Below are 21316 nucleotides of genomic sequence, written 5' to 3'. Positions count from 1 at the left end.
ACCAATGGGTCAAAGAAAAAAACAACAAATTAGAAAATATTTTGAAATTAATGAAAACAAAAACAACTGCATACCCAGATTTATGGGAAGCAACTAAAGCAGCATTTAGAGGGAAATTTAAGGCTACAGCCTAGGTATTTATAAACATCTATATATATATTTTTTTCAGTTCCTATCACTTTATCTTTAACATCTTTATTGGAGTATAATTGCTTTACAACAGTGTGTTAGTTCCTGCTGTATAACACTGAATCAGCTATACATATCCCCATATCTCCTCCCTCTTGCGTCTCTCTCCCACCCTCCCTATCCCACTCCTCTAGGTGGTCACAAAGCACCAAGCTGATCTCCCTGTGCTATGCGGCTGCTTCCCACTAGCTATCTATTTTACATTTGGTAGTATGTATAAGTCCATGCCACTCTCTCACTTCGTCCCAGCTTACCCTTCCCCCTCCCCGTGTCCTCAAGTCCATTCTCTACGTCTGTGTCTCTATTCCTGTGCTGCCTCTAGGTTCTTCAGAAACAATTTTTTTTTTTAGATTCCATATATATATGGAGATATGTGTTAGCATATGGTATTTATTTTTCTCTTTCTGACTTACTTAACTCTATATGACAGTATCTAGGTCCATCCACCTCACTACAAATAACTCAATTTTGTTTCTTTTTATGGCTGAGTAATATTCCATTGTATATATGTGCCACATCTTCTTTATCCATTCATCTGTCGATGGACACTTAGGTTGCTTCCACCATGTCCTGGCTACTGTAAATAGAGCTGCAATGAACATTGTGGAACATGACTCTTTTTGAATTACGGTTTTCTCAGGGTATATGCCCAGTAGTGGGATTGCTGGGTCATATGGTAGTTCTATTTTTAGTTTTTTAAGGAACCTCCATAAGGTTCTCCATAGTGGCTCTATCAATTTACATTCCTACCAACAGTACAAGATAAACATTTATATTAAAAGGAAAAACATGCCATAGTTCACTTCAAATTGAGGCTGCTATTCTTTTATTTATAAAACCCAACACCCCCAAAAGCAGGTAATCAATAATTTTTCATCAGGTTATCTGAGAATATGCAAATGAGAAGCATGCCCCTTTTGCGAGGCCCTTAATATCTAATAAGAAAGAAGAGGAGGGAAAGAACATGCAGAAAGCTTACACTATGATACACAATACCAACAAACTAATAACTGAATTTGAAAATTACTTCTACAGTCTTTAAGGACAACAGCTGTTCAGGTGTATGTAGTTATATTAGGTGCTCCAAGAAGGCAGATAAAGGGCATCTGAACACAAAGAGAATGACTTTCCAAGTAAAGTACTGGTTCTTTCTCAACCAGTAACCTAAATTTAGGAGACCAATAAAGTAATTAATCTCAAGGAAAGACCTGCAGGGCTACAAGTTTCCACTTCTAGCACTAAGTGAGGCCATTAGTCACAAATTCATCTGAATATCTGATGTAGACAATATTAGCACAACTTTTGGGGAAATTCACACCAATTTCAGGTTCGAAATCTACTCTGACTCAGCTTTAACATGTGACTTTTAAAGTCTTAATCATTATGATCTTCTCTAATAGCCTGGCAAAGCGATCTTTCTAGCTACTGCTTTTTTCTAAAGAGGTACAGTACATTTAAACAGAAACCCCATCCTTCCTTCCAAAGATGAAGTGCCTGCTTAATTTCATTATTACAATTTTGAATATGGTTTCAGTGTGCTTCTCATCGTATCCAGAAAGTACAGTAAAAGTAACTATAGCTATACTCATTAAATGTCTTTCTTCCTGAAAGGTTACAGAAAAACAGAATAGTTATTTTCTCTGGGAAGAGTATTTGCCTTTTACATTTTCTAATGAGTTCGACATTTGTTTTATTTTATTTCAAAAAGTTATCTTGGGCTTCCCTGGTGGCGCAGTGGTTGAGAGTCTGCCTGCTGATGCAGGGGACACGGGTTTGTGCCCCGGTCCGGGAAGATCCCCCATTCCGCGGAGTGGCTGGGCCCGTGAGCCTGCGCATCCGGAGCCTGTGCTCCGCAACGGGAGAGGCCACAACAGTGAGAGGCCCGCGTACCGCAAAAAAAAAAAAAAAAAAGTTATCTGGGTGACAGGAGGGATTATGGCCTTTCTTTTACACTTTTCAATAACTCTAATAAACATTTTAAAAGAATGAAATGAAGACACCTGATATTCTTCAATGCACAACAGATAACTAAAACCCACAAATAACTGCAAATCTTTATCTTGTCTCTTAATTTTACCTTTCAGAGCCAAACATTTTTATAGAAGTTGATAAATAAAATGTAAATGACTAAATATGGACAGGAGACAAGGAAGGCAACATGGATAATTAAACCTAGGAAGAACTGCAATTTGGCTGCATTACTAGCCACAATCCAGTTTGGAGACTGACCTAAGTCAAAATTACGTAAGTAAGAAAGCACATAACGTTAGTTTCATATAAGGTCCAGATATAACTAGAAATCTGGGCAGCAAGACCAGTTTTAGGGCCAATCTTACTTGTTCATAAGCAAAAGGGCCGAGCCCGCTTCTAGTTTATTGTTGTGTATTCTCTATTTTACATAAAGTCTATGTAATGGTCCTAGATAACTTGGAGATGCTTGTGCTGTCTTCACCAAGAAGAAATGAACAAATTTACTCCATGAAGCTGTATGCTGATTTTTTTTTCCTTTTAAGAAATCAAAATAGACCCTAAAATGTTTGTTGACTTGTAAATTTACATCTAGAAAACTACTGTGGTGTTTTTGGTTTTTGCTGCTTTTCTGATTATGAAACTAATATATGCCTGTAGAAATATCCATTATACAAATGCATGCTGTAGAAAGTGACAGTTCTCCATAATCCCAACATCCAGAGAGAACCAACACGATAGTTCTGTTTTTTCTTTATATCTCAGTACATGTAAGAGCATGAGGATGTTTCAATAAATCACTCCACTTTTTTCTCAAAAGCTCTCAGCAGAGCCTTCTGGCTCTAAAGCTAAACATTTGCAGCATCAACTAAACAAAGCTGGTTTGTCTGTCTTTCCACCTTTTTCCAAACATGAGTGAGGATGGATTATCTCCCTCCAGAAGGGATTAATTCAGCCAGAGAAGTAAAACTGAATTAAAACTACATCTATGAGTACACATCAAATTTCTCAGCTATCAAAATTACTTATTAACTTAACTTGACACAGCTATAAAAAAGCAAATTAATCACCTGAAGGAACAGCACAAAATAAAACGTGCTTCAGAAAAACTAGATGCTGTTGTCAAGTATCTTAGATGCTGAGTGAAGAGGTTTAATCATTTCACAAATCATTTCACAGTCCTATAAAACACTGTCAAACTGTGAAATAATAGTCTATTGTTAAAGGAGGTCAGAAAATGAAGCCAACATTAGCTGCACTACTATTATGTATTCTGACTAAGATTATGGGCCATTCTCATTCAACTTGACCTCAAGTAGGTAATCTGTTCAATCCTTTTGGACAATAGAGCATCATACATAATCAAAAGCCTCCTTTGAGATGATAAACTAAACTTTTAATAGAAACAAGCTAAGTATCCAGCAATGGGGAAATAGCTAAGTCAATTATAGAACATTAACTTTAAAAATATTTTAAAACATTAAACCATTAAAAATAATTAGTAAAACAAACAGGAAAATGGTAACATATGTTGTATTTTAAGGCCACTATAATTACAGCAGTATAAAAATGTTTATACAATAACAAAGCCTAGAAGAGATCTGCAACAGTAAAAATACTGGAGTGGGGAGTTCGTGCAGAATTTTGAATTTCCTCTTTTTTTTCTATTAATGTATATTAAAGTAATTTTAAATGTTAAGGAAAAATGGAAATATTGACAATAAAATGTTGTAGGGACTTCCCTGGTGGCACAGTGGTTAAGAATCCACCTGCCAATGCAGGGGTCACAGGTTCGAGCCCTGGTCTGGGAAGATCCCACGTGTCGCAGAGCAACTAAGCCTGCATGCCACAGCTACTAGGCCGGCACTCTAGAGCCCGCGAGCCACAACTACTGAAGCCCGCTCGCCTAGAGACCGTGCTCCGCCACAGAGAAGCCACCGCAATGAGAAGCCCGCGCACCACAAAGAAGAGTAGCCCCCGCTCGCCGCAACTAGAGAAAGCCCGCACACAGCAACAAAGACCCAATGAAACCAAAAAAATAAAATGCTGTAAATTTATTCTTTCCTCTAGCAATCCATTTCAAACCATACATATTTATCTAGGAAAATAAAAGATCTACGGAATGACACAAAGACATTGCATGATCAATATTCTGACCGAAAACATACACTGCTTTCTTTCTTTCTTTCTTTTTTTTTTTTTTTTGCAGTACGTGGGCCTCTCACTGTTGTGGCCTCTCCCGTCGTTGCGGAGCACAGGCTCCAGACGCGCAGGCTCAGCGGCCATGGCTCACGGGCCCAGCCGCTCCGCGGCATGTGGGATCTTCCCGGACCGGGGCACGAACCCGTGTCCCCTGCATCAGCAGGCGGACTCTCAACCTCTGCGCCACCAGGGAAGCCTTCACACTGCTTTCTTGTTCTCTGTGAAGTCTACAGTTTTAAGGTCCAAAATGCATTTCCTCTCACTTTAAAACTAAACTGATTCTTTTTGTACTTTTTCAAAAGCAAAGTACTACAAAAGGCTTTGCCATTTTGCTAAATCTAGATTTTAAAAGTCTGCTGTTAAACTAAAGAATAAATAAATTAGTTAAAAATCAAAGCCATTGTTAGGGTGAGAAAAACTTTAAATATTTACCACTAATAATTACTACCTGTTTCAACAAAAATATTAGGACAGAAAGTATAAGAGCGACTGCTAGAAATGGGACCATAGGAGGCTCTAAGCTTTCCTAGAAGATAAAGAAGGAAACATATCAAAGCATTATTTATAGCATCCTTAAGATTTAAAAAAGTTGTTTGAGGGGGAAATACGCCTATTCTAGGTATGGAGACCAGAGAGAATGTTCTCCCACAGGTCCTCCCTGAGGACACATAATAATGAAAGATTCCTTAGTATCCTTAGAGTAAATACAGCAACGAATTTTTCCCAAGGCTGTTTCTTCTATCACTTCTTAATATTTGCCAACAGCATAATCCCAAAGCTCTGTTCAGCCCAAGAAATATACAAAAGTGAGGTCCCCAACAGGACACTGTGCAGTTACCCACCTCTTTGCTTTCAGGGTTAACCCTGAGAGAGGGCCAAAGACTTTTAAGAATGGAGAAACTACTTGTCTTTCACAAAATCCTCCATCAATACCATGCTTTCTGCTAAGCTCTGGGACAAAGTTTGCACAATTCTGAGTTTGAGGTAGTATCAGGACAAGCACCCAGCCAGTTTTATGTGTCGAGTCATGTGACTTAACAGTTACCTGAGCCAGCAGTAGGACTGACATCCTCTTATCAAAGTTGTGCGTCTGAATAACATTAATAAAACTAATAGCAGGTAGCATTACTATCTACTTTAAGGGTCACTGCTTTAAGCACACTAACGTATTAATTCTTTTAATCCTCACTGTGACTCTAGGAAGGTAGACGCTATTGTTCCCATTTTGAGGATGGGAGAACCAATGGAGAGTCAGCTTCCCAAGACCAAAAGGCCAGATCTGCCAGAAGAAGAAGGTGGGTCTAGCCCTGGAGCAGTTCTTTAGCACAATACCACAGGTGTCTCTCATTCCACATACACTAGGAGGTGAAACACAGGAAGTATCTGCCAAAAAGACCAAGATTTTCCTCCAAAAGGTGTTGTGAATCACTTTTTAAAAGGTGTCTAAGTTTTATGACTCTGAACATAGGCACAGTGAACTTTAGCCTAACAGCAGGTTAAATCTCAGTCATTAAAAATACACAACCAACCAAGCCCTGACCGGAGCACTTTAACTTCCTAGAATATCCATCAAGGTAAAACATGCAAAATGTTAACTACTTACCATTTGAATAAAGCTGTATTGACTTAATAAAACTGATAAATTAATTAAAGTGATGTTAAAAAAAAAAAAAAGCACAAGAAAGAAGTAAGAATCACCTGAAATCCAGCTCCTTGGAGATAACTGTTACCTTTTAGGGGATCATTCAGAAAGAAGTCTATGTATTTAATAAGCAAATAGAAATAGATAGCAATTTTCCCTAAATGGGCTCGCGCCCCCTCCCTCCCTCCCTCATCTGACCTCATTTGGGTACAAAAAAGCCCCACGGGGTAGTGGTTAAGAACATGGAATCTGGACTTAACCAGCCTGGATTTGAATGTGAACTTGGGCAAGTTACTTAACATAAGCCTCAGGTTCCTGATCAGTAAACTGGGGATAATAGCATCTGTCTTAATAGGATTATTGTGAGGATTAAAAGAAAATACAAGTAAAATACTTAGCTTAGTGCACAGACATATACTAAGAACTCAATAAATTAGATATATTTTCACTTTTTAAAAGAGGATCCATAAACACTTTGTCTGAGCAACACATATACTGTACTGATATAGTTTTACATCAACATTAACATCTTCACAGTATCCCACTTTACAAGCACCATAATCTGTTTATGTAGCCTCCCACTGATGGACTACTTAAGGTTTTTTTTTATAATATGGTAATTCCATGTATTCGAAGATGCCTATTTTTACACCTTTTAATATCTTGGAAATGATATTTCATAATTTAATTGCAGAAATTTCTAGGTGGCACACAGATTCACTGAAATAAACACCCCCCCCACGTCTACATTTAAAAAAACTTGTTTGTGAATTTTCTTAGATTGAATTCTTGAAAGTGCAACTGCTGGGTCATTTTATGGTCTAATATGTATCACCAAGCCATGTTCAAAAAGACCAATTGTATTCGTACAAACCTCCACTGGCAGGAGGTGACAGCACCCATTTCCCCACACCCTGGCCAAAAGAGGGTGGGGTCAGTCTTTATCATCTTTGGTAATCCGAAAGGTGAAATGACCCTTTTTTTCCCCCTTCATTTCTTTTATTATTAACCTCCGCTTACTTAGATAGGATATCCAATACGTCACTATGTAGAAGCAGTGCCATAAGACAGCTGTCCATGCCTGGCAGGTGAGTAACTCAGGACTGCAGATAAGCTTATATTTCTGGTTTACTCATACCTGACAGTTAACAGGGGAATTAATGTACTGTAGGGGGAGCACTGCAGCCAGGCCTAAGATCAAATCCCAGCTTTGCTTCTTACTAAATGTGTGAACCTGAGCCTGTTACTTAACTTCTGCACCCATAAGATGGGGCTAATAATGCCAACCTTCTGATGTCCAAAACTAGAAATCATGTATAACTTTGTGGCACATATTAAATGCTTCATAAATAGTAGCTATTCAATGATGACTTAACTACAATGGCTCACAGAGGTGAAAACTGAAGACCCCAAAGGAACGGTGCATTTCCTTAGACATTTCTTTCTCCAAACAGGGACGACTGGTCTTCAGCCAGCAACCCCCTCCACCCCCAAAGGAGTCTTGTACAGGAACTGAAAGTTCATTCTTAGCACCTATTTGGAAACAGTCCATTCAGATGACAGGGGGGAAATGAATATGATGAAAGGCAAACAAATTATGTTGTAAGAGAACTCAAACTGTCCTCATTCTTAAAGATTAAATGCAATATTCTGAGTTTAGTTAACAAGATTGATAACAATTCTTATCAATAGGCAAATAAATACTTCAAAAAGTATACTGATACTAGTACTTTGAAATAGTGAAGAAAAAACCCCACCCCAACCTCTTATTTTTTAGGTTTGATAGTTCAAACACCTGAAATGAGACTCATGTACTGAAATGCAGGACTTAGAGCTGTTGTGAAAACTGGAACCAATCACACTCTAGTTCACATTCCTGGCTCTCAGGAGCATACTCCATGGACGCTCTTTTCTCAGTTACACAGGAGACTTATTGAAATACCCCCAGCTGACAGGCAGAAATCCCGTTATTTTTTCTTTTCCTCAAAGCACCCCCTGTCCTTCATTCCTAGTCTCCTATACCTGTACAGGCACTTATCTCACAACCTGATTACTGGAACCTGCCAGGCTGGGACTCCAGACTTCCCTCCTTGCAATCCACTATCCACACAGGACACTTCCACTATACACACAGGACACTTTCGTCATCAGCTGATAACCTTCAGAGGCTTAAGGACAGGATCAAACTCTTATTGGGTTTTTCTTATCTGGCTCCAGTTCTACCTTATTTTCCACTCCGTCACAGCCTATAACCTTATTCTAGCATTCCTGTCTTAAACACAACAAGCACAGCCCCCGCCCCTCCCTTCTCCTCACTTAGCCCTGTCCTGGCCTTCACAAGGTCCAGTCCAAGTCATGCCTCTTCCACACAGCTTTCTTGAACTTCGGCTCTCACCAATCTCTTCTCTTCAAAATTACACTGGCAGTTACAGTGTGTAACACAACTTCAGCATTCTGTTAAATACCAGTTGAGCACTAAGTACTAATAGCTGTGATCCTGGATAGATCATTAACCTCCATGGGCCACCATTTCCTCACCTGTAAAATAAGGAAGTCTTTTCCTGTTCTAAAGATCCTCTAGGGCTTCCCTGGTGGTGCAGTGGTTAAGAATCCGCCTGCCACTGCAGGGGTCACGGGTTCAAGCCCTGGTCCGGGAAGATCCCACATGCCGCAGAGCAACTAAGCCTATGTGGCACAACTACTGAGCCTGTGCTCTAGAGCCCGCAAGCCACAACTACTGAGCCCATGCGCTACAACTACTGAAGCCCGCGCGTCTAGAGCCCATCTCTGCAACAAGAGAAGCCACCGCAATGAGAAGCCTGTGAAGTGCAACGAAGAGTAGCCCCCGCTCGCTGCAACTAGAGAAAGCCCATGTGCAGCAACGAAGACACAATGCAGCCAAGAATAAATAAATAAAATAAATAAATTTATTAAAAAAATAAAGATCCTCTAATTTTACACACTGTCACATACTGTTTCACATACTAACCTCACTTCTCTTATTTGATTTTAGAGTTCCTGAAGGGAGAAAGTACATCTTCTATTTCTCCCCCAACCCTCAAAGCAACTTACCCCAGGATGTGGCTCAAGGAGACGCTCTGTAAATGTAACAGTAAAATAGTGTCATCAGCCCTGAACCCAAGACCTAGTTCTAAAGCGGTTTAGGAAACTGGTAAAGGAAGTTCGTGCCAGGCAGAGAAGAAGATATTGAGATGACCTACTGTTGGTTCTCTTCTAGAGTCTAAGGTCTGTCTTGATAGAAAATAACCACCCAGCTACAGAATGCAATGAGCACAGGTTTGAGAGCTCAGAACAGTCTCTTCATTCCTATGCAGCACTGTCTGAACTATAAATACATGTACAGAAGCCCCTAGATGGCAGACGCAACTTTTAGGTAAGCTCAGGCATTTTGTGTGCCCAGGACAGAGTATTCAGGGGCCTCATTTTCAGTGGAGAACCCCTGGGGCTATCTCAAGGCTGCCCTACAACGGTGGGGAAATTTAGGTTCATTTCATCCACTAAGGAAGAGCAATTTCTTCCATACCTAGCCCCAGTGCCCTCCCCACCCCTCCCAAAGAAAAACACAAGCTTTTATAAGAGGGAAATTAACAAAGGCAGATATATCCAAGCATTAAGTTCTATTTACGGCTTCCAGTAAGATGTTTTTAATTTGCTCTCTCTTCTCAGGGCAGTACAAGTCAACATGTGGACAGAGAGTAAGGAAGTGGTCTGCTGGGGGACACGAGTCAACATTCAGCAAAAGTTAACCAGGAACTCCAAGACAGTGAGAGGGTGTAATCCTGAACCTGGTCATAGGCAGAGGGCTGAGCCCCTTTCTATTTCATTATCTTCAAGTAAAATGTACTCAGTACCCACGTGCACATGTCCCTTTTATCAACAGAGGGTAAATAGATCCATATTTCAATCGAGGGAAACTGGTCAATGATTTCCAGACACTTCAGAACATGATCTGGCTCACAACTAACATCCTAAAGAGTGACCAAATCAAATCAGAGCCACTCAAATGAAGCCAGTTACTCCCTGAATAATCAAAGAAGAAAACGCTGCCTTTTTTTTTTTTTTAAACTAATAGTGCTTAAGACAAAGCAATGTCCCTCCTCTTCACTCAGCTGTTTCACAGAATTATGAGACAACGGGCAACTACTGTATCATCACTTATTTTTTGGAGTAAAGCCACAAGATTACTAACAAACAGCTAACGGCCACCATTCAAAAGCAATAATGGCATTATGACTTCATATGCCAGTTATCTGCCAAACTGGAAAGAACCAAATATATGTATGTTTCTCTCTCCCCAAAGAAAATCTGAAAGTAAATGTGAGCACTCTGATTCACTTTCTCTCCCATCATAAAAATTTCTGGGGGAATATTAAACAGTACCATCCTAATTGTAGGATGGGAAAGAAGGACATTACACTTGTTCAAGAAGTTTACCAATTTAAGGTGGAGAACTTATAAAATGTTCATGGTCCAAGACTAAATTTAGTGGCAGTAAACAGGGAAAGTTCTTGTCTAAAAATTCTTTAAAACAGACCTCAAAGTTCACACTTTTGTTTTGATTTGTTGCTTTAGTGCTAAATGTGCAACTGGATAGACTAAGAGAAAAAATATGAACTTCCAGGCTCAAGTTTCAAGTTTCTAGGGTAAACTTAATGGAGAAATCTGATTTGTATTTCAGTAAACAAACAAACCAAAAAACCCCCCAAGCTTGGCCCCAAAGCATTTCTGTACAAGTGACAAACGTGGCTACTTGAGGAGCCAATCTTTTTTCCCTTTATCTGAGTAGCCAATCTTATTATGATATCAGGAGCAGGTTATCTGCTGAAAATAGTAATCACCTAAGAAAACACCAAATTATCTCCTCAGTACATCAATGATACAGAGTAATTTAGTAGTCTAAGTTATGATTGCCGATTTCTAGCTAAAGAAATAGAAACAGATGATGTATTTCTCTCTAAAACCTATAGCTGGTTCTGTCTGCTTTCTGATTAATTTAGTGCTGACTTTGAGAATACCGTCAAAAAGCTCACACACACCTCAGAATGCGAGAAAATATTTGCAAATGAAGCAACTGACAAAGGATTAATCTCCAAAATTTACAAGCAGCTCATGCAGCTCAATATCAAAAAAACAAACAACCCAATCCAAAAATGGGCAGAAGATCTAAATAGACATTTCTCCAAAGAAGATATACAGATTGCCAACAAACACATGAAAGAATGCTCAACATCATTAATCATTAGAGAAATGCAAATCAAAACTACAATGAGATATCATCTTACACCGGTCAGAACGGCCATCATCAAAAAATCTAGAAACAATAAATGCTGGAGAGGGTGGAGAAAAGGGAACACTCTTGCACTGTTGGTGGGAATGTAAATTGACACAGCCACTATGGAGAACAGTATGGAGGTTCCTTAAAAAACTAAAACAGAACTACCATATGACCCAGCAATCCCACTACTGGGCATATACCCTGAGAAAACCATAATTCAAAAAGAGTCACGTACCAAAATGTTCACTGCAGCTATTAACAATAGCCAGGACATGAAAGCAACCTAAGTGTCCATCAACAGATGAATGGATAAAGAAGATGTGGCACATATATACAATAGAATATTACTCAGCCATAAAAAGAAACGAAATTGAGTTATTTGTAGTGAGGTGGATGGACCCAGATACTGTCATACAGAGTGAGGCAAGTCAGAAAGAGAAAAACAAATACCATATGCTAAAACATATATATGGAATCTAAGAAAAAAAAAAAAGGTCATGAAGAACCTAGGGGCAAGACAGGAATAACGACACAGCCCTGCTAGAGAACGGACTTGATATGGGGAGGGGGAAGGGTAAGCTGTGACAAGGTGAGAGAGTGGCATGGACATATATACACTACCAAACGTAAAATAGATAGCTAGTGGGAAGCAGCCACACAGCACAGGGAGATCAGCTCGGTGCTCTGTGACCACCTAGAGGGGTGGGATAGGGAGGGTGGGAGGGAGGGAGACGCAAGAAGGAAGAGATATGGGAACATATGTATATGTATAACTGATTCACTTTGTTACAAAGCAGAAACTAACACACCATTGTAAAGCAATTATACTCCAATAAAGATGTTTAAAAAAAAAAAGCTCTCAGTTTCCTTCTCCTTAAAGGGCTCTTTATCACCTTCTATGAAGTGCAACCTACATTTCTAACATTACAAAAACTACTGTGCAGTAGTAGTTTACAAAAACTAACTTCAGAGCAGAACTCTACACCTTGGGCAGTGAACAAAATAATAACTCTCCGTACGTCTACAAAACTTAAAAACAAAAGTCACTAGTCCTTTTATAAAGAATCATATTTCTGTATTTCCACTTTCTTCTTCTTTATAAAATCCTAATAATTTCATTCAACAGTAGTAAAGAAATGGATGGCAAATTCCAATAATCAGGTTTAGAGGAAAAAAGTCAAAACTTGAGACACAGTGAAGACTCAAACATTAAATTTTAGGTTTTCCTCAGAGTTGATACACTATTTGATAACACCCACCCATGTAAAAATAAATTACATATCCAAAAGAGCACGCTGCTCGAGTCAACTGGGTAAACAACATAATTAACACATGCCAGGTGGAAGGCGAACCTCATGTAAATAGTGGGGCTCAAAATGAGCTGCAAACTGTAAGGAAGCTTATTTTTAAACTGTCAGCAGGTTTCTTTGGTGCAATCAGAGTTTAATATGGGGTAACTGCTCCTCAAGTTCAAGAAAATCGAAATCTGACTGGTACAACAGCAAGTGGAACCTTGTCATTTAGAACTCCATTAGTTGTTTCACAAAGAATAAGAATACACTGAGGTTCTTTAACGAGTTTTGGCATGTACTTCTAACCACCTCTCTAAGCTAGGGGAAATTAATTTCTAACCTACTAGGATCACATTCCAGAAACAAAAATATTTTGACTATGTAAGATAAGACTAATTGAGTGCTTTTACAAAAATACTTCAAATTTGGGTCTTTTAAAAAAATCCTCTCACTTTTTTTTATATAACTCTAGTAGATCAGGTAACCCAATCTGCTCATACGCTTCCTCACTACAATCACATTGTTCTGACTTTACCTGAGTTACCAATATCAAGAAGCACAGAATTGCTCAAGGCATTCACACAAAGGCAGTTAAGACCACACATCACACCAACCCTCTGAAGTCACGTTTGATATTCACTCAGCACTAGCTCTCCAAATCACACAGGATGGTGAATGTTAAAAGTGGGCAATGAAAGAGAACAAGCACAGCTTCTTTGTGTGTTATCAGGGCACAAGAAGGCAGGTGAGTACAAGGAGAAGCCATCTGAGCGTTTGCTGGGCATCAACACTTACCTTGAGGATGTCCCCCCTTTTGAAGCTCAGCTCGTCGTCTGCGGTGGCTTTGAAGTCATATTTGGCGATGGCTTCCATTCTGAGCGGGGCTCAGGGCTCAGCAGCCTGAAGCAGGGGAGAAGGGAGTCTTCCCTGCTGAAGCAACCCAGTGCTCTGGGCTCAGCCTCGCCTCTCAGCTGGGACTCGCTCCTGCGCGCCGGGACACACAATGCCACCCTGAATCAGAAGAGCAATGATTGAGAGAAGTGGCCGGATCGAAGGCAGCCCCGCCCTGCCAGTCGGCCTGCCGCCCCAGCCCCCACGCCCCCTGGCTCGGCCTGGCTCAGCCCTCCTCCCTCCCTTCCAGGCAGGAGCCCTGAGCTCCTCCTTCCTCTTTCCAGCCTCGGCCCCCAGGCAACTGACAGGCCTGCCGGCCAATGGCGGCAGCTGCTCAAGCTATTCCAGAACACACTTCCTCTTCCCTCCCGCTGGGTGTGTTCTGTGTGCAGGAACCGGCTGGAGTCCGAACGGTCTCCGCCTTTCCTCCCTCGCCCCTCACGCTCTTCTCCAGGCACGAAATGCAATCCACGCAAAGAAAGGCCTCGCCCTCGGGATGGCACCCTACTTTTCTCAGTTATAGAGGCCTCTCTCCCTCCTTTCTCCCTGCCAACCTTTCTGGTGTTTTGAAAATGTTGGGTCCCCTATCCACAGTCAAAAGCCAGCAACGTGGGCTGTGGTCCTGAGCTGCTTTAACTGTTCTCAGAAACTAAACCTTGGTCTGCCCCTAGGAAAGTGGAACCACTTTCTTATTCAGTTTGCTACTCTCAGCATAGGCAACTCTCCCTCTCCACTTGCCAACTGTGACCGGCAAGCTCAGGTGACCAGAGAAAGGAAATCCAGCTCAGAGCCTTTGGTGGGTGGAGACCTGCTCGTGCAGAAGGCTCCCTATCCCTCGAAGACCCCCAAGACTTCGGGGGCCCCAACAGCCCTTGAAAATAGACGTCCAAGGTTCAGCATTCCAAAAGCAGCCTCTGCATTATTCCTAACTAGCCTATGGAGCAAGGTTGAAGTCCTAATCTACACTTGAAAGCAATCCCTTTTTCAGAATCTTAGCTACCGCCCAAAAGCCAAACAGAAGCCTCTCACAGTTACCCCTGAGAACAGGCGCTTTTCTCGGAGCCAGGGGAGTACTAGACTGATCCAAACTGCATTTCGCAGGCAAAGATTCTGTAATAACCCTTAGGTAGTGTACCAGGTGATGGTGAAGCTGGGCAGTACAATCACTGCGGAAGTGAGGAGTCTCGAGCCCTGAATACGGGACACAACCTAGACCTTCCCGTAACTAAAGGAAAACGAAGCCCCATTCTTCTTTTGTCAGTCACTGTTTTCATACAGGCTAAATAAAAGCAGAAAACAACACTGACACTGGCAGAACGGGGACAGATTATTTATAGTGACACCCTTTGGTGTATAATTACCACCTAGCAGAGACCTCATTTGAGGGGCACGAGTGATTATTATTCTTTTGTTCTAAAGTTAACAACTGGGGCATTAATCAAGCATAGCTACAAAAGGACTAAGGAGTAAACCAGTTGGGAATACTAAGGTTAGAGGGAAATGAGTATTACCAAGGAGGAAAGAATCACCCGGTAATAAAAAGTCCTTCAGCCGAATTCTGAAGGTCAAACATTCCACTGCAGGTAAACTAATAAACTAAACCAACGTTTAATTCATTCTATCAGGCCATACCTAGGATATCCTATGTTGTGCTGGCTCTAAAACAGGAAAGCAAAAAGAGTCCCAGCAAATTAAAAAAAAAAATTAGTCTCAGTATTTTCGTGTGACCTTAAACACCCTTTACTTATACTCACCACAGTTACTTATTTATCAAATGAATCCATATAATTTTAAAAGTCAGAGCATTAAAAGGCTTATGAAAAAGAGCAATTCCCTACCCCAACACTCACAAGCAATCACCCTCAATTTTGATTTTAGCTTTCTCTTTACTCACAGTATTTCTAAATAACACCCTTCTACTGCTGTTTCTTAATTTATTCCAGCCATCACCTATCACCTGAAAGATGAGGACTTAGCTGTTCCGCCCCTGCCAATTCTGCGTTGCCCCATCCCAGTAATGCCACATATTCCGGTTTAAGCAGTAGTTATTACATTACGAAACATTGTTCACTGGTGATTTATATAATGTATGGTAACCAACCTTCCTTTCTAGTACAATCCTTCAATTTTTCCCGGAATTAATAACTGTTTCTCCTTTTTTGCCTACTTTCCAGTGTGTACCTATTTAAAACTTTTTACAGCTGCTCCAAAATCTCCGCTACATGCCTATCAATATTTTCCATACCCTGACCTGACCATTTATTTTCACTGGTCTTCAGGTCTGATTGTTGGGACTATGTATCAATGATGGGAAGTTGAAGAATAATTGCGCAGATCCAAAAAACTTTAAAAGTTTCATTTTTGAAAAACAGAAATCAGACAGAAACCTAAAGCACTGTCACTGTCAAGGTACTATGCAGTACAGGGCATAAACTTCTATGTCATTCATGATTCCAGACAACTGCAGTGTGACTGAACAGCCAGACCATAAAAACCAAGAGTTTTCAACATTTGCTCTCCTGCTGTTACTCAACTTATCTACCACAGGTTTCCTAGAGAAAACTTAAACAGACAACACTCTTGAAAATCGTGTTTCAAGTAACAATTGCTTTGTAAGATACAGTTTAATAGGAATGAAAACCAACCAATCAATACTTTTGCGGTGGTGCCAAGTAAAAATTAGCGTTTCACAGAGAAAACTTGAGAAGGCCAGGTTTTAGGCTATCCACTGAAAAACATGCAGGCTCAAGAAATTCAAAAGGGTGTGTTTCATTAAAGACAAAAAAATTCTATCACATACACATCATTAATTACTTTAAAAGGAAGAAAGAAATCTGAAAGTGGACACAATGTATAATGTTTTTAACAGAGTATATGTTGCTGTAAATTTCTCAAGAAAATGGGCTGGGAGTACATTTAACCCTGAAGCCTGATGACAGAGTATGTCTGAACTGTTACCAGCACACACCCTGCAGCCCACCACAAGCAGAGAATTTTAACAAGGCAAGTGCAGCTTGAACTGTTCATTTAAAGCAATACGCACTGTATCGTAAACTGCAGTCTCCTAAAGGTATTTGTAGGATTTTATTTTCTGTCTTCCATTCAACTCTCTTCTTCCCAAAATTCACAGAAAATAAAATATGCGACACTTCACTGGGCCAGTATAGCTTAGTGTTAAGCCTGCATGGTTTGTAAAGGCAGGCTGACCCCAAGTTCAAGTAATGACCTTGATGCTTACCAGCTATAATTTTGGGCAAGGCTTTTAAACAAGCCTCAGTTTTCTCATCTGTAAAATGGGTATAATATCACCAACTTTATAAAATTCACTGGGCATTGAATTAGGTAATACAGATAGTAGACATATATGAAGCGCTATAGACAGAGCCTGACATTAAGTCACTCTAAGTTAAAACGTGACTCTGCTTAAAACATATTAGATGTTTGTCTTCATTATTAAAAATGGAAAATTAAGGCTTACACAGCCATGGCCCGGGTTCAATCCCTGGTTGGGGAACTGAAATCCCCCAAGCTTCATGGCGCAGCCAAAAAAACCGAAACAAACAAAAATCGGCAAATTAAAACAATGAGATTTCTTTCACCTACTAATTGTCAAATTTTTTAAAGATTTATAACATCCAGTCTCTGCGATACTATGGATAAAGAGATTCTCAGACTCTTTATCCAGTGTTGATTAAAGTAACATTTTGAACAGCTACTATATGCCTAACAATAGGCTTAGTACTGGATTATAAAAATAAAACCACCACAGAGCTCACACTCTATCAGGGAATTAATTAGTTCAATCTTTTTGGAGAGTAATTTTACAGCATCTATTGACAAATTTAAAATACATACCCTTGGGCTTCCCTGGTGGCGCAGTGGTTGAGAGTCTGCCTGCCGATGCAGGGGACACGGGTTCGTGCCCTGGTCCGGGAAGAACCCACAAACCGCGGAGCGGCTGGGCCTGTGAGCCATGGCCGCTGAGCCTGCGCGTCTGGAGCCTGTGCTCCACAACAGGCGAGGCCACAACAGTGAGAGGCCCGCGTACCGCAAAAAAAAATAAAAATAAAAAATAAAATAAAATACATACCCTTGGACAAGCAATGCCATGTCCCAGATTTATCTCACTAAAATAGTGACACAAATACCATGTGCAAAATACATGTATCCCTGAGCATAACAAGAAATATCTTTCTATATATCAAGATACATTATTATCAAGTTTTTTTAAAAACTGCAGAAAAATTAGTTTATCATACTTTCATAAAATAATATATCAGTGCGTGTTAAAAAAAAAAAAATTCAAAAGGTTAACAATGATTACCTCTGGAAGCCAGTTCACAGAATATTTTTACTTTCTGTACCATACACCTCAATTGTACTTTCATTGTCTTTACTATAAGCATGTATTGCTTTTGTAAGTCAGAAAAAACAAAAACAAATCTTACTGGTGCTCTGGAGTTAGACCTGGATTCAACTGTCACTGTACCACTTACTAACTAGGTGGGCAACACTGGAGAAATAACTTACATTCTCTAATCCCTAGTGTCCCTCAGCTGGAAAATGGGGAAAATAATAGCATCTACAGTTTATAAGGTCATTTTGCTAACTAAAAGAGACAGCACCTGTAAATGCTGAGTCCCTGGCATAAAGTGCTAAGAGGTATTAAACCAGCATCACCAGTACCTCTTCAAATATCGGTCCACATGTTCTCAGTAAATCTAGAACTTCCATTTACATATGGACTCAGAGGAACGCTCTGGTAGGCAAATTAACAGTCTATTAAGTATGAACTAAAATTAAATACCTCCAAATCAAGTCCTAACAATGCTCAAATATTCACATATATAAAACTAATCACATCTGTAGTCACTGATTCTACTGGGCTTTTAAACATTTACTGTGTATATACAGAAAGTGTACCTTTGAGTAATTTAAAGCCACATTTCAGTCTCATTAATTTACGGGTGCATCCTGTAACAACAGTTTTGGTTCTTGGATCAGCTACATCAAACTCACCCCATTCAGGGACTAATTTCACTGTGAGGTGCCTTCTGGAGTTCGGCAAGGTAGTGGCCTTAGCCCGGAACCTAATTTTAAGTAAGATTCACAGGTAATTCTTATGCATGCTAAATTTAAAAAATCACTGCTGTGCTGTAAGGGTGCCTTGACTAGATTTTAAACTTTGCATCTCAGACAATGCACTACAAAGTCTTTGCATAAAATGACAATAATTCATATTCACTTGGCATAACTGGGAAAAACCCAACTTTGACAAATAAAATGAAAGGCTCTCAATGGCCATTCAGGAGTGCTGGAAAGTTCTTCTGAATTAAGCAAGTAACTATCAGTATCAGTTTCTCTCAGGAGACCATGGTGGGTCTCTACTCTGTATTACTTCATTTCTCCAAAATCTATTACTCTTCTGTTCTAAGTAACAATTAGAATTGTTGTGGCATAACGTGCAACATAACAGGAATTATTGAGAAAAATCTCTAAGTACCACCAACTTAGTATTTAAAACCTAATAGTAGTCCCTCAAATCTGAATACACTGGCTGAGGAAGGAAACTGCCTCAAACATTTAAATGCTTTCTTTTAGTATCAAAGAGAGCTGATTACAAGAATTAACTTTTAATTTTGGGATTCAGAAAATTTTGAACAAAGGAAGGAGCAAGAGAACAAATTTCTTTCTTTCTGTCAAAAAAAACAAAAAACAAACCCAATAACAAAGAAGGCTGATTATAACAGATGCAGGAAAAGACACCTTATCTTAGAAGGCTGGTAAAGAATAAATTAGTACTATTACAACGGGCAAGCTTTAATTAATTCATCAATGGTCTAAATAAATTCTATTCCCTTAAATGTTTCAAGCTATCTTAATTCTATTGTAATATAGGACTATGGTTGTTTTTCGTTTTTAACATTCACCACCCCCACTAAAAGCCAAAAAGAAGTCACACAAGCCCCAAAATGACCCAATCTCCCTTACTAACATAAAAGAGACCTAAGAAGAAAAGCATGAGCAGGCACAACAACATGATCTAAAAGTGAAGAAAACAATTAAAACGCAAAAACACAAGCTACACCTGTGACCGAGTGGCAGTATTGATTACTTAGAGCTGAATTCAATCCTTTGCGCCTCCCAGTTCCCAGGGAGAACGTTAAGTCTCGCATGGCTCTCTAGCAACCCTTCTGGCAGACTGAAGGAACACAGTGGACGCTCAAAAATGAAGAATAAAGCAGGAAAGAGGGCATCTTCCCGGGAGAGAAACGGGATCTTTATATGAGGGAAAAAACGAATTGTGCCAAAGAGCCGAAACCTCGAAAAATTATGCCAGAGAGGGGACAAAAAAGAGGAAGGGGAAGTAGATTAGAAAAAAAGTGGGGGGAGGGGGCAAGTGACTTGCATTATAGGAGTAAACATTTAGTGTCCGCAGTGGAATGGAGAGAAATAGAAAGGGAAGGCAACTGGGGAGCACAAAGTGAAAGAGGCACTAGAAAGCCAAAGAAACTAATGCTAATTTCTCTCGTGTCTTTCCCACTTTTTTCTGATAATCCACAGTACCAAAAGTCAGACCGCGAGGCACTTGGCTCCTCTGCAAATTATATTCTTACTGCATCTGAAGCCAGCCTAGTTTAACTCCCTAAATAAGCTATAACTCACATGTAAATCATAGACACGGAGAGCGCTGCAAATGAAAAATACCAGTGATTCCCTCCCCTCTCTTACTGAAATCTTTCCTCGCAGCATTCCAATCAACTGCTGCTTATTTTTCTTGACAAATGTTTTTCAGAGACTAGTCAAAAACGAAAAAAAAAAAAAAAAGGCGCTACAGAAGCAAAGGCATCTTGACTGGCTCCAGTAGCAAACGTCCTCACTCACAGTATTAATAAGGTTGGTGGGTTTCCTCCCAAAATTCGGCCCCGAAACACCAGGAGACGGTGACTTGGTGACCGTGCAGGTCGAAGGGCATCAATCACATTTGCAGCCCTCTGCGAATCCCCCGCCTCCCGGACCAAGTCAGACTGACTCACAGAATGAGTACCCCGTGCTCTCGGGCTTCTCCTGGGCCCCTTCTGGGCAAACCCCCACGAAAACGGCACGAAATTTAATTAGGAGTCCCCCAGCCTCTTGCCCCGGGGTCCGAAGCTCTGTCCCGAGCCAACGGTCAGGGGAGGAAAGGTCCCCAGGAAGGAAGCGCCCCAGAAGGGGAAACTGGGCTCCCGGGGAGCCCAGGGATTCCGCTCCCCGCCCCGTTCCTCACTGTCCCGACCTCCAGGCCCGGCAGCCCTCGGTACGCAGGCCCGGGCCCCCCGGGCCGACTCCCGCTGCGGAGAGGGGAGGAAGGGGCACGGGAGCAGCGCCGCCGCCGCCGGCCGTACTCACCGTGGCGCAGCTGCTCCGCTCCGCGCCCGGCCGGCCCCTCCGCAACGGTGCGAGCGGCCGCCGACCCCGCTGCTGCTCCCCAAGGGCAGCGACTGTTCTCGCCGCCGTCACCGCCACAGTCTCCGCCGCCGCCGCCGCCGTCGTCGTCGTCCGGTCGCTGAAGCGGTACTGCCGCCTCGCTTCCGCTCCTCGTCGCGGTCCCGCGAGAACTTCCCGGCGCGGCCCCGCCCCGCCCCGCCCCGCCCCCGCGAGACTTCCCCCCAGCGGAAAAGGCCCAGAGCGCAAGCGCTCCTCTTCGGCCAGGCCCCCGCAGGTAGACCAGCTACAGGCCAGGGCGCAGGCGCCGGGCCGCCCCTCAGCAGGTGGCACCGGCAGGGCTCCACCCCCGGGGTTGCTGTAACCCTCTCGGTGCCAGAGCGTGTAAATAGAGCTCACCCTTGAAGGAGT

General features: G+C 41.3%; 1 protein-coding gene across 1 annotated transcript in view; it reads right to left on the bottom strand.

The window, feature by feature from the left end:
* Positions 1-21084, bottom strand: part of GRB2 (growth factor receptor bound protein 2) — a 70458-nt gene extending 49374 nt beyond the window's left edge. Inside the window, exons 1-2 of the mRNA XM_029213138.1 lie at positions 20870-21084; positions 13385-13600 (exon numbers count right to left, since the gene is read on the bottom strand). Coding sequence (XP_029068971.1) covers positions 13385-13462 — 78 coding nt within the window. The 5' untranslated portion in view covers positions 13463-13600; positions 20870-21084. The remainder of the gene's footprint in view (positions 1-13384; positions 13601-20869) is intronic.
* Between the last annotated feature and the right edge of the window lie 232 nt (positions 21085-21316).

The sequence above is a fragment of the Monodon monoceros genome, unplaced genomic scaffold (assembly GCF_005190385.1).
Source record: "Monodon monoceros isolate NGI ecotype Baffin Bay Population unplaced genomic scaffold, NGI_Narwhal_1 Super_Scaffold_9, whole genome shotgun sequence".
NCBI lineage: Eukaryota > Metazoa > Chordata > Mammalia > Artiodactyla > Monodontidae > Monodon > Monodon monoceros.
The sequence above is the reverse complement of the archived record's forward strand: the minus strand, read 5'-3'. Positions and strand labels throughout refer to the sequence as shown.